The sequence below is a fragment of the Protobothrops mucrosquamatus genome, unplaced genomic scaffold, assembly GCF_001527695.2.
Source record: "Protobothrops mucrosquamatus isolate PMUCROS unplaced genomic scaffold, P.Mucros_1.0 scaffold_122, whole genome shotgun sequence".
Classification (NCBI taxonomy): domain Eukaryota; kingdom Metazoa; phylum Chordata; class Lepidosauria; order Squamata; family Viperidae; genus Protobothrops; species Protobothrops mucrosquamatus.
In genome coordinates, this window is record NW_015386198.1 from 753,372 (window position 1) to 768,056 (window position 14,685).

At 35.2% G+C, this 14,685-nt stretch overlaps 1 protein-coding gene across 1 annotated transcript in view; it reads right to left on the minus strand.

The window, feature by feature from the left end:
• Nucleotides 1-14,685, minus strand: part of EGFLAM (EGF like, fibronectin type III and laminin G domains) — a gene marked incomplete at its 5' end in the record, with an annotated part of 47,073 nt that overhangs the window by 4,838 nt on the left and 27,550 nt on the right. The window contains 6 exons of the mRNA XM_015816893.1: nt 2,459-2,482; nt 5,410-5,590; nt 6,766-6,882; nt 8,683-8,794; nt 11,765-12,008; nt 13,525-13,650. Of these exons, the coding sequence (XP_015672379.1) occupies nt 2,459-2,482; nt 5,410-5,590; nt 6,766-6,882; nt 8,683-8,794; nt 11,765-12,008; nt 13,525-13,650 (804 nt within the window). The remainder of the gene's footprint in view (nt 1-2,458; nt 2,483-5,409; nt 5,591-6,765; nt 6,883-8,682; nt 8,795-11,764; nt 12,009-13,524; nt 13,651-14,685) is intronic.

Genomic DNA, 14,685 nt, shown 5'->3' on the forward strand with positions numbered 1-14,685 from the left:
CTGTGATTCAAAGTCCCACCTTCACAGTGACATGATAAACTTCTTAACCCTACAGGTCAAACCTAGAGAAGGATCTTATGGTCTTTCATTGCAATAACAGTAAGTGATAAATATGAATTAGGAAGATCCCATCGCACCATTACATGGAAAGTAAGACATTACCACCTATGTAAATAAACACGGAATTGTCTGAATTTCAGATGAAGGAAGGATATAATAGGGAAGGAGGAAGGAGGATCCTCATATGCTTCATATACCGCATATGCTTCAGATTTATTATTGACTAGCTGTACCCGGCCACGCGTTGCTGTGGCTCAGTCCGCGTGTGTTGCTTTTATGTCCAACAGATGGCGCTGTTTTTCAAAAAAGCATGTTTTTACCTGTCACAGGTGTGGCATCTATATAATATAGGTATATAAAAACATGTGCATATTCGAAGGCAACGTTGTGTCAAAATTTCAAAGCAATCGGTGAAGAACTTTCAGAGATTTAAGATTTTGAACAAACGAACATTTACATTTTTATTTATATAGATTATTGTGTTGTTACCCCAAATACAACATTACGTGATGGACTACTGTGTCTAAGAAAACTGGAAACAAATGACTTTTGGAAAAGGTGGCATGAGTAATTTTGATGCCATGTATGTTGCTCCTGTAGTGCCAGATCTCATCCTCTATTTTATTTTAAATAATTCTTCTGTAATGTTCTATAGAAAACAACATTTCATCCACTTAAAAGTGCTCAGTTCTCCCGTTTGTCTATTTCAGACAAAGGCCTATGTAGAATGGCTTCATTTCTTCCCAGGCCAGGGCAAAGCCAACCCTGTTTTTTCTTTCCCCAGCCTTCCCCCAAATCTGTACATCCCAGTAGCAGTGAAAGCTCCCACTTGCCCTTCACAGTGAAGTTCTTCAACACCTGCCCTTCAAACTTCTGAGCACAGCTGCAGTTTTACCAAGGAGCAACCATTCTTAGAGCACTTTTTCAAACACTGTGTAGAACATTTTAGCTATTACTGGATCATCTCAATCACGTGCAGTTGATCCTCCAATTTTAATTTCAGAATTGTGGTGGGTGATCAATTGTGGTGGGAGAACAATTAACCAGTGGAACAACCTGCCTCCAGAAGCGGTGAATGCTCCAACACTGGAAGTTTTTAAGAAGAGACTGGACAGCCATTTGTCCGAAATGGTATAGGGTTTCCTGCCTGAGCAGGGGGTTGGACTAGATGACCTTCAAGGTCCCTTCAAACTTTACTACTACTACTACTACTACTACTACTACTACTATTATTATTATTATTATTATTATTATTATTATTATTATTATTATTATTATTATTATTATTATTATTATCTTTAGCTGGTAGAACAAGCTAAAGGATGGAAAGTACACAGGAATGGCAAAAATGAAACAAGCCCCTCCCCTCTTAAAATAACCTGAAAGAGATGGAAATTTTCTGATCTGGAGCTGGGAATTGCCCAGGATTTGCTGGACTCTGCTCGCTATCAAGATTAATTAAATTAACTTTTTCATATCCATACCCCTGGGAGCATTCTCTTCCTCTTTACTTCCACAGAATCCATGATTTGGATTCTGAATACTTTTGCAAGAATAAACATAAGATGAGAGTTGGGAGGATCTAAATGAAGCTTGAAAAGTAGAAATCATCTGATTTCAAAATCTTTCATTGCAATTCCTCAAGTTCTCAATGCGAGCTCGATCCCTTATTTCCATAAGATTCTACACTGCGTTTACCATCACTAACAGTTCACATAAGCACGCCAGGTTTGGCCATTTAATCTTGTGCATTTGGCTCTAAATGTTCTGGACCTCTCCAAATATTCTGGACAACAGTTCTTTAAATCTTTGAACATACTGACTACAGCAAATGAAGGTTTAAGTGCAAAATCCGGATCGAATCATTTCCTGATTTATAAAATTTGGGGTTTTAAATATTTTTTTAGTGTTTTAAATCTGCTGTGCAAGCCCACTCACAAATGGAACTATCCCTTACCCTGTTTTATTAAGTTATTTGCTTACATATGGTTATGTTAATATGCAGGATATTTTTACCAATCATAAATAAGAAAACAAGTAGCCGGATATGAGCCAATTGATAATAATGTAGTGGGCATTACACCTATAATTCAGGATATGATTATGAATTATACTATTTAGAGATGCTGTAAAAATCAGTTTGAATCATATGGCAAAGTTTGCAAAAGAGGCACATAGACACATAATCATACATCTAATCATAGGCATGTCCAGGAGACAAGGGAGGCTAGATGATGAAATGTGCCTTGTGATGCAAACAACATTACAACAATACAAAAGATACAACACGGCAAAGCACTGTGGCGTCAAAGTCAATCTTTCATCATTTTGGAGCCATTATAGCTAAAAGCGAACATCTATGCACAGTTCTTCAACACATTTCAGAGATGTTACTTACTGTTCAAGCAGTAATTTCCACATTCTTCAGTGGAACAGCATAAAGCAGAAAAACATTCAGATTTTATTTTTCAGCAGCAAATAAAAAAAACCTTCTATATTCTATTGCAGTTTTATGCATGCAACAGTTAATGAAGGTTGGTTCACAAATTTACGGACTGTAACATTCTAACCCAGAATTTTGCAAGGGAAAAAAAAAAAGGCAGTCCGGCTCAGATAAATACTAGCCTTCTCCTGAATGTTACTGCAAGTTGTGGCTTTGTACTCATGCACAGATGTCATTGATAAGAAAGCAAAACCCTGATTTGATGGCTGCTGCTGCTGCAATTGGTGTGATCAGATCTGGATGATGGCCCTGCATTCTTGTAAAAGGTGCCATACCAGAAGACCAGCCTGAATATTTTTTTCCCCCTAAATCAGGTCAATGGTCTATAGCTAATATTCTTCAAAATTATTTGTTGGATTAAAATCTTCCACTCTGATTAAGTCATCTTAAATCTCACTTTGGTTTCACACGGCTAATGGGTTTTTGCACTCCCATTAGCCAAGACACATCATTTTCTCTAAGCAAAATAAGTATGGTGAAGCATTTACTCAGAAGGCAAACTAGGATTTCTTCCTGCAACTCCTTCTTCCTCCTTGGAATTACATCCACCCGGCATATTTATTCTCTCTCTATCTCTTTTTTCTGGGTAGGAGGATTTGCCTCCAAACAGAGCACCGTGCTACAATCAGCCATTCATTTTATTTATCTATTGATTGGCAAGTAAATAAAAAAAATATCTGATTCTACATGATTCTGGAGTATAGAAAAGTCTAGGTAGGCTCAGAGTTATGATTACATATAAACATGATCTTGCAGGCTGGGACTCTGTTCTGCATCTTTGCTACCTTTTCTTTATTTTTAACAAAATTAGAAACACATTTAAAAACCAGGGAAACATTAAAGTTTGAGAAACTAGCAAGCATCTAGAGCAGTGTTTCTCAGCCACAGCAACTTGAGAGATGTGTGGGCTTCAACTTCCATGGCTGGCTGGGAAAATTCTGGGAGTTGAAATCTATACATTTTAAAGTTGCTGAGGTTGAGAACCGCTTGCACACTAACTGCAAGAATGTTGGTGTCCATGAACATTTGCCTATCCCTGCATTACAAGAATATGTCTTGCACATAACACTCTTGAGAACATTTGTCTAGACATCTACTATATAGTTGAGGGCCTTCATCCATTGAAAAGAATGGGAAAGAGAACAGCCACTTACAGTAAAAGTCTTCTGCAGATCTGAACAAATAATTTACAGCACAAAGAAAAATACTGCCACCTACTGGAGCACACCTGCACTGCATTTTAGTTGTTGGAAAAGCTCGACTCCCTTAACAAGCCCTTCAGTTTAAAAAGAAATCTCTCCGTTCATCAGAGTCCAAGGGACAGACTCCCTTTTTCCTTTACTTTTGTAAATAATTCTTTGGTGGTCTCTGAGGTGTGACTAAGAAAGGATTTGTTCTAGCTGACAAATTACAAGAGATCCAAAGAGTAGCAAAGGATTAGAAGCTGCATTTGTGGCAAAGGCAGTTAACACAAAGGAGGATAAAGTTACAAGGCTATAAATCCCCTTGTTTAAGAGCATGAGCTGAATCCTGCTGAATAAGACAAGAGGAAGTTTTTCCTTCTCCTATACTTGGCAGCACAGAACTTTTTAATTCTAGCTCAGGAAGCTTCAAAGTAACCTGAACAGTGAAATTCGTCAGAATTTCAGTGGTGGTATTAGTTTAGGAAACTAACAATATAACCATGGGAATTTGTAATGAAATAAATTTAGCTTATCTGAAATTGGAGACAGATTAGCATAAGTTAAACAAATGGGGGATGGCACGCCACAGTTACTATTGGGTGTGTGTGTGTGTGCACAACCGTGCATGCCTGTGTGCGTGCAAAATTCAGAAAATAAACAACATTCTGGGCAGCATTTCAACCCTATGAAATGATAAATTTGGGGATGTGCAAAAGAAAGTCAGCAGCAACAAAAACATGGATCTTTGGGGTTCTGGATTTTTACGGTTCTGTCTGTCACTGCAGAAGATGACAGAGCAGGTATTCAGCTTGGTACAAATCGAAACAATGAGATTTATTTGCAAATATAAAGTTTCTCAAGTGAACCTGCTAGCTTAGTCAAGAACATATTTCCCCTTTTTAATGCACAAATGCTCTTGGTCGAACTATAAAACAATCTAGAAGGTGATTTAAGTTAGACATAGAAGCAATTTTGATCCTCTAAATCCCTAAATGGAATAGAACTGGCTTATTTGAGGAACCACCTCTCCCCAATTGTATTAGCCTCTCCCATTTGATCCATCAAAGAGGGAATGCTGCGGCTTCCATCATTTAGACAGCTACATTTGATGGCCCCTAAGTAGTAACTTGGCTGTGGCACCTGCATTGGGAATATCCTCGTTCCCTAAGGCAGCCTGGGAACTTACCCTTGACTTTACAAAGGTCCTTCAAGGCCTGGTTGAGCCATGAGGCCTGGAGACTCCAGGAAAATATCAACTAGTGAAGTGGCTCCATTATTATTAACATCACCTATTACTTCTTTTTCAGTTGTGTTTTATCATTAATACAATATTTATCAATAATCATTATTATTTCTGAATTATTGTTTTCAAGTTTGTTATACGCTGCCCAGAATCACTGGTTTTGTGATAAAATTTGAAAAAATAAGTAAGTAAATTAAAAAATGAATAAACTTATCACATAATGTGGCAGCTTTCACAGAAATTTAGTTGTGAACCTTATGTCTATCAGTGGTTATTAATCCTTCTATGCCTCTACTGTGGTTCTCTGTTTTTCACAACAAAAAGCATACTGTATATGATTAAACAACAACAAAAACAAATAGTATGACTGAGAATGCGTACATATACATGGAATTGCTATGATTACAGGACTATATTACCTTTCTGGCAGTTTTGCCCTTCAAAACCCAAAGGGCAATCACATTCATACCCATCTTTCTTGGGCACGCAGGAGCCCCTGTTATCACAGGGGGCACTCACACAGGGATGGACCGTGTTCCCTAAGTTGATTGCAGCTGTAAAATCTTGCTTCATGTCTATTGTCCGGTCATTCAAAACTATCTTTGTTTAAGAGATAAGAAATAAGCTTTAAAGTTTTAAGTTTCTGTTTTATTACTTTATTTATTAACCATCAAATTAAATCTTTTTAGTTAAGCTTTTTTTTCAACTAAAACAAGAAGAGGAAAAGAGTATTCAGAGAGGTCAGTCTAACATCTGTTTACTTTCATCAATATGTTGCCTGAGAACAATCTTCCAAAGGATTCCACTGTTTATCCGCAAGAGTTTGAAGACAAGAATGTACCATGAATGAGCTCTTTTTGGGCTAAGAAATTACTTAATTCCAGGTGGTTGTTGTTTTTAAAAAAAACAAAAAACACTGAATCAGTCTTAGATATTTAGATATTTGATCTCTGAGCTGAAGAAGAGTTTGAGCAGGACAGAAGTTTGCAAGAATTCTTGCAGGCCAAATTAGTTATGTAAAAGGACCTTCTCAACAAAAAAAGTAATTTCAAAACAGAATCGTCCTGATCCAAAATTAATTTAATTCCCCATTTCAAGGGAAGGGTGCATTTAAAAGGGAATATAGCAGCTACCTACATAGTTTGCCTCTTTTGGACTTGTTCAATAAATTGACTTTTGGTACTCTGAAATAATGGATTAAGAATTTTTAGGTTGCAATCATATGTTCCTAAAAGTTTTCCCAAATAAATAAACCACTAAATAAACATCTATGGTGGTGTTTTTCTGCCATCAAGAAGACATAGCAAAGCCCCTGCAGACTCTCTCTCTCCCAAACTGACGATCTGTGATAATCTTGGAGTAGGTACCAAAAAATTCCCTTCCTCTGGCTTCAGTAAAACTGTGTAGAATAAAATCAAATGATCCAGAGGTCGGGGGACAATTTTTTTAAAAAAGCCATGGCCCTCCTTCCTATCTTCTCAGCTGTATGTTTGTCAGTACATTTTGGATTTATCAGACACTTTGGCTGTATCAAAAAGGAATTAAAACTGGAAGATGCACAAATCATGGCCAGATGTCTTCATTCTTTTCACCCTGAAAATGTGTACATGCCCAGTTCTGAATTCCACATAATTCCATTAAAAAGGGCAGCCTGATTTCTGCTTACTGATTATGAGATCAGTATAAGGCAACGGAATAGAACAGACTTGGATCGAATTTTAACTTTAAAAATGTAATTAGGCAATAGTGAATACATTGTTTTGAAAAGCAAATACCTTCTGAATACTTCCAGAGAATGGTTTCAGAACACCGGAGTTCTTTTTCACGTCATCATAATTTGGTACTCCACCGATGAAGATCTCAGGATTACATTTAATCTGAGTGAAAGCTCCCTGCCAATAAATAACAAATATAAAAATACATGTAAGAGAAGTAATCAAAGCATATCCCTCTAGTTGTACAGTGGATAGTGGTTGCTTCTAGACTACTGAAGTATTGAAAATGCAAAATGAAAATGAGACACTGAAGACACATGTCTGGCTTTCCTTTATACAAAATAATAATTTTTGGGAAAATCAGATCCAATGACAATAATAGAATGAAGAACCAGCAAGTAGACCTCTCTTTGATAAATCCTCTCTGGACAAGGACTTTCTAATAGATTGCCCAGAAGCGCTCCAGACAGGTATCCCTCATAAGGAGACCACAAGATAGTATTCTCTGGCTAGTATAAAACTCTAGGAGATGAGGAAATAATTAACTGCTCAATCCAAGATGAGCACTTTCAAAGAACATTAAATTTGCATACTTCCTTTTCTAATCACTTTGGAAATTGCTTGTTAACTGCTTTTAGTTGTTAGGGAGCTCTGAATCGACAGTTTTTTTTAGGTTCAGATGAATTCACTTCATAGCAAAAAAAGTTTTAACTACAATTTAAGAACTTTCTCTTTTTATAAACAGCAAAAGTGATTAAAACTTTGATTTTAGAAAAGGGACAAAGGATCCAGAGAAATCTGAAACAAGATTTTGTAATTAATTATAATGAATCCTTCCTGTAGGAAAATGCTTTTGTTTTTATTATTTTTTAAATATACAATTAGATTTTTAAAATTAGAGGGAGCTAGAAGGAAATAAAGATTACGATTAAAGGAGAAGAACATTTCAACTTGATTTACAATTACAAAATAAAGTAAAATATTTTAACATTGGATATATTGAAAGAAATTTTTGAATAATGGATCCAGCAGATTTTTTGCCTTTATGGAGTGTGTTGAAATGATGTTATGATAGAGCAGCGAGTTCTACCTGACAAGATTAAGATTGGCTTGAAAACGGATTTCTACAAGAATGATATGGAAAAAGATGCTACCCTGAACATACAAAAGAAACTGGTTCATGTCTTAATAATTAAAAGGAATATACAAATAACAAACAAGGAAATGACTTGGGTAAAAAAAAAAAAGGCTTGTTAAAGTTTTGATGAATTATGTGAAAATGGATAAAGAAAAGATGAAAAGAAATCAAGTTCTACAACATTGTTTGAATGGACTAAAGATTAAGATTGTTGGCTTCTAAGTAAAAGGAAGGAATATAAAATTGATTTATTTGATCAAGCTCAAAAGAGACACGTTGTATCTCTGATATCCCTTAGTGAACTTTCACTGATATCAGGACTAAAATGACAATGTTGATGGATTTATTTACAGATAAGAATGGGATATGGGAAAAACAGATCATTTGTTCTATTTTAAAAGGTGATAAGTTACTGAAATTGTTTATGCACATTGGGATTAAATGGAAAGTCATTTCTTTGTATATTTATTTTTTTCTTTATTTTTTCTTTATTTTGTTTTCTATTTCTCTATTTTTCTTTTCTGTGCCTTCTACTCATTCTTTTTGTTCTTCTATTTTTTCAGTTGTATTAGTTTTTTATTGCTGTAATTAGAAACTGTAATAAAATTACTATTTAAAAATTTAAAAAAGCTATTTAAAAAAAATACTGCCCCTATTTAGCCACAGCAGAGTATCTCATTAAAATTTATTGAAGGGCTTCTTTTATTTTTGGTATCAAATAAGAAAACATACAGAGCAGTTTAACCCCCCCCAAAAAAAAACAAAACCAAAAAACCAAAAACCCCAAACTTCAAAATTAAATAAATCTCTGTTCTTGTGAATATAAGATCTTTTCTTACCTCTGCCATTCCTTCTATTGGAGTTTGCTGATCAACCTGCAAAATGCCATTTTTTGCTGTGCGTGACACTTTGAGTTGATGCCACTGATTCAAACTGATGGGGTCTTTGCTCCTATTTCAAAGATAAAACAAAACAGTGATGTTTGATCCAATGAATGGAATCACAGTGAAAGTGAGAAATCGGTTTTGTAAGATTAATCATGTAGACGACATTACTTGCATGAGGTGATTACATATTTAGGTCTTAGTATCTCAAGTTTAAGAATTTCATAACAGTAGAAATGACTGCTGAGAACATGGGAGTCCTGTAATCATTTAAAAGGAAAGAATTTCCCCAAACTAATATCTTTCAGATCTGTGGGAGTAAAATCTATTAGACTCAAGCTAGGACATAATGTCAGCTGAATTCCACCATATCTGAAGGATTCTGTATTAGAGAAGCCTAAACAACAATATTGTAATAGTCAGTTTAATACTTCGACATAAAAGAAGGCAAATGCATGTCTTATGCAAAATGCCACAAAGATTGTTCTAATAAGGAATGAAGCATAATATGGCAAATATAATCAAATGATGCATAATACTTTGCAAAACTTTCTTTTTTGATTCCTGGTGCTCTTTACCTGGACCCTATCCAAACCCAATTATTCAGATCAAGGAAAGGACTTTCTAGAATTCATTCTGAATATTCTGCTACCTGGCTTCACAAAGATGATGTTACAAGCCCCACCAAGGACATGATTAGGATCAATATATTGGAGAGCAGAAATATGCATCACTATCCAATGACTTTATACCATTTGCCAATTTCATAGTTACGATGCCCACAGTCCCACTCTTAGGTGAGGCCAAGGCTTCATATGCAAAACTAACAAGGGATGTTAATATTAAAACTGGATGTTTTTAATTTTAGAATATTTATTTTATGGTTGTTTTTATAGTGTATGCCACCCAAATTTTGTGAGATGGGCAGCTTTATAAATACAAATGAATAAATAAAATAAATTGTTTTGCTTGCAATAAAAAAAACTTCTGAAATTATGGGTCAATTGTGTACTAGAATTGGATTGCAGTTTGGAAGTTCCAACAACGAGAAGCTGAAATTGCTTCATTGTAGAGTACAGCACAAGAGTTGTTACTTAACCATCACAGCTTGAGATTAGTTTTAGGATTGAGAGAACTGCTTGTTTTAAAATAGAAATTTCAGATGCTCAAATAGATCTATATTATACTATTATGATTCGTTTCTAGCCATGAGTTTTAGAGTTTAAGAGGCTCTGCAATTGTCAATTATTTTAATAATTGATCAAAATACTAAAGTAAATTATTTTAATAAAAGAAGTATAATAAACCAACTATCAATCTGCCAGAGATCAGCCAAAGTTCCAGAGGAAATAGAGTAGCTGGAGAGCTTCATATGAGTCATGAAATAAGCATACACCATGAGACATGGAGATTAAATTGATTTCATCCTAATTTTAATATGAAACCTGATCAAACCTGAAGTTTCCAAGTGAATATATACATCAGAATGCAATTATCCATTGATTTTTTTTTCTTTTTTAAACTTTACAATGCATTATCTAATTATAAATGCATAAGGGGAATAATAAGGGAAAATTGCAAATATTATTGCTTAGGTAGGAAGAATAATGGAAAAAATCTATATTAGGGGAAAGCGAGTGCAAAAAATGCATACATTAAAAAAAATAGATTTTTTTATTTAGACCGGGGTGGGAAACAATGGCCCTTTTATGACTTGTGGACTTCAACTCCCAGAATTCTTGAGCCAGCCATGTTGAAGTTGAAGTCCCAGCCATGGGAGTTTAAGTCCACAAGTCATAAAAGGACCATCGTTTCCCCATCCCTGATTTACACAGAAGGTTTACCTATGTGGACTCCAGAAAACAAAGTGAAATAAACTTGTACCTCAAAAAAAAATACTAACTTGATGAAAGTAAAATAAATTTCATCCATCCTTAACTAAATTATACACCACTTAAAAACTAAGGCAAAGAACATGGAAAGAGTAAAATAGCTCTGCTATGAAGGATCTCTTAAAATGGGTGGATTGTGACAGCTATTTTAAATTACTTGTTTTATTTAAATCAGTATCAGGGCTTTTTATCTATGTGATATTCTCTAAGGATATCCAATCACTGCACAATTCTAATTATGAAAGGCATTGAGAAAGGACTGATATTCGCAATTGATGTGTGAGGCATCCCACAGGAGGAATGTGAAAAGTATGAAGGTAATCCTTATAAACTGTCACTAATCTGTGAAGAGAAAAACAGCCAATATATAATAGATAGATGTAAATTGAATCCCCCCCAGACATGTTAAATTTAGTAATTTTTTATAGAAGAGGCAGAAATGTCATGTCAATTCTAACAATACATAAATTTAAATTTTAAATACCTTTCATGCTTTCCTTTTTATCACTGATGAACTCTTAACATTTCTCCAAGTATAAATACCTTTTTAAAATGCTGAGAAAACAATAAACCCAAAAATTTCTTTGCTGCCTCTTTTCCAAATTATCTACTCATGCCCTTTCCCTCATGTTTGTAAGAACAGTGAAGAGTTTAATTATCCTGGGTAAATCAATAGATATTAGGGTAATCATCACACTGGATCAATATGTAATACAGACCTTGACTAATAGGAAAAAACATGCATGTTATATCCTGCTTATAACGCAAGTCCTAATTGCTGGATGCTTTCTGCTTTCATTAATTAGGTTACTATTCATGCCATTTTCCTGTGTGTGAATCCCACTGAAATCAGTATGATTCTTTTTCTTTTCTGACTAGCCATGTTTAATTCTATGATCACGGAAAATTATTTAGATTGCAGATCACTCCATAAGCCATTAAGGGTGCCACAAAACTATTAATCATTTATGAAACAAATTATGAAAACTTGATTCATAATATGTCAACCTTAGTAACATTTGGTTTTGGTTTTCATCAAATTGCAAATTTCTCACTTTAATTACCTACTGTTTTGGATGATCCTTATGGGAAAGAATTGAAATAAAGAATGCCATGGATAAATACTTTAAAAAAAATATGTTTACCTGATAATAGCAGTTCCTGAGCCGCAGTCAAACCTGAATTCCACATAGCTGTCCACAATGCAAATGGACAGGAAGTCTTTGCTGCCTGTATCGTAACTGTACAACAGGACACCATTTGCCACATCTGGACGAAATATGATCTCAAATTCCATGAAAGAAAGATAGCTGACTGGTTCTAATGGCCAGGGAGTAACAGCAAAAGATTTCAATGTTTCATTGAACTGAGGTATGGTGAGGGTGAAAACTGAAAGACCCAAGCAAATAAAAGCATATTAATCCTTAAAATTACCATTTATAACTTCCATCTCTTTATGGTAAAAAAAATTAACATTTCATTGCAGAAATTAGTACTAGAGACTATATCATGTAAAATACATTATGGATGTTTAACAACAAACAACAAACTTAGTGACTGCCTTGTTTAGCAACCAATCACAGTGAAGACTTTTGTGCCAAATTTTTACAAGTAGCTTTACAATTAATCCTCACATCCACGGTTGGTAAAGCAAAGGAAAAGCTGAAGTAAGATCTTAAGCACAGTGGTTGTTTCACTTAGCAACCTCTTCATTTACTGCCTTAGCTGTCAGTCTCAAATCTAGTTATTAAAAAAGAACCCTTTGTAGCTTGATTTATTCACAGAAAACTACTAATTAATTGTTAGGACATGGGCACTTGCTGTGGTGGAAGAGAAGTGAAGAAATATTAGGTATGTGCCTCATAGTTTGGGATGCAGATATGTATCAACAAGATAAATAATAAATAAATAAATAAATAAATTTGCCTTATGATATCATCGCACAGGTTATCATTTTGATGTAACATTGGTTTGCTCCAAATGTCTATGCTACAGTGATAAAATGTTTAAATATCTATGGCATTTTAACAGGAAACAGCAGTTGTGTAAGTCCATGATCAAGCTAGTCAAATATTTCAGAAGATTATTTTATGTATTCATTGCCTTTACTATAAAGTAATGTACAACAAAAAAGATACTGTGCACGGTTATGAATGAAACCAGGACTTCCCTACCTTGTGATCACTATAATTGATATGGCTTTTGTCACTATCTAACCACAATAGGAGGAGCTGACAGAAACAAGATGGAAGGAAGTTGCAGGATCCAATCTGGGTCGATTACCAGAGGTTTAGTCTTCTGAGCTTTCAGACTCATGCTGGAACCCATCCTCAGAGAACTTCTCTCTCACCAGAATGTGGGTTCCAGCACGAGTCCAAAAGCTCAGAAGACCAAACCTCTGGTAACTGATCCAGATTGAATCCTGCAACGTTATCCTGGGACACATATATTTGTTTTCATTCCTGGAATGAAGTTTACAATAATGGAGAAGGAACAAAGAATCCACTAGAGAACTTCACACGTGTTGCTAAAACATAGTCTTGGGCTGTCTGACAAATCTCAAATAAGCTAGAGCAAAATTTGGCCTTCCATTCTTCCCCACACCCATCCTCTGCTTCTTCAGAGCCAGGAGAAGATTTTGGCAGAAACAGTTGGACTTCACTCTCATTTAGAATCGTAGGCAGAAACGTTTTCTTCACTCTCATTTAGAATCGTAGGGTTCTAAGGATCCTTTGAACCAGTATCCAATTCAGCAATAGGATATTATTTGTGGAAGCCACAGAATCACTGATATGTAACAGAAATTCTGTAAGTATGAATTAAAATGTGTGTCTTCCTGAATCAGGTGCCCTGTAGAAATTCTAGAGTACAACTCTATTTCTAGATGACATAGATATCTGCTCACCTTCTTCACAGTGGCGGCCTTTAAATCCAAGTGGGCAAAGGCAGATGTATTGATCTGCTTTGCTGGCCGTGCAGGTACCACCATTAATGCAAGAAGCTTCATCACAAATCCCACTACTACATTCACCTAAAGCAGGGAAAAAGCATAAAGCAGTGACTTATCATTCAAGTAAGTCAGGTTATATGTGATAAGTGCCACTTTCTGTTGATTGAATGGACAAGTGTGCACTATCTCAAGAGTTCAATAAAGCTTTTTGTTTTCCATTATAATTTCTTGTTCCCTATACAAACATCAGAGTAGACATATAAATGTGTCGCCTTCCAGGTAACACTTAAACCAATTAAGAGACTAAATTCCAGGCTGCAAAAGGTTTCACAAAATGATAGCAATGAAGCAATAATTGCAACATTTTTCTACAAATGACTGCTTGCCAGATTTTATACTCTTCATTAACTTCTTTCTTGTTCTTTTAGACAGCCTACTCCAATCTTCAGATTAAGTGCCATTTAACTTCAGTTGTCTTATTTTTTCTATGTTTGATAGAACCTACACTAAGAGGTGCTAAGCAGCAGGATCTCAACTTATTAGCAGCAATGCAACTTGTTAAATATTCTATCTGCATGGCAGATAATCCATATTGCCAAAGTATAGTATGGTTATCGGTATATTTCAAGTTGTTGTAATCTACAAAGCTCCAACCTCCTATCTCTAATTATACCTGTGCACTCCAAAAGATCAGATGGGATTAGTATGATTTTGTTTATTACTTATTGAGCAAATTCACATGGCTGTCCATCTTATAGTACTCTGGGTGGTGAACTAAGAATTGTTTAAAAATACAATTATCCAAATAAAAGGAAAAATTATGTCATATTCCCTATAAAAATATCTGTACCAACATATTGCCTGTGCTCGTGCCAATGCTCTATTAACATCCTGGTCCCAGTGTCTGGGGAAGGAAGAGAAGCCAGGTCTTCATAATCTTCCAGAAGGCTAACAGGGTCATGTCCATCCATATGTCCGCAAGGAGAAGGGCGGGATATAAATTCGAATAATAATAAAATAAAATAAATAAATAAATATCTCTGAAATGAACTGTTCCATAATGAAAGTGTCATGAGAGAGAAGAAAATGTTTCCTCAGACTCATTAGATGACACTG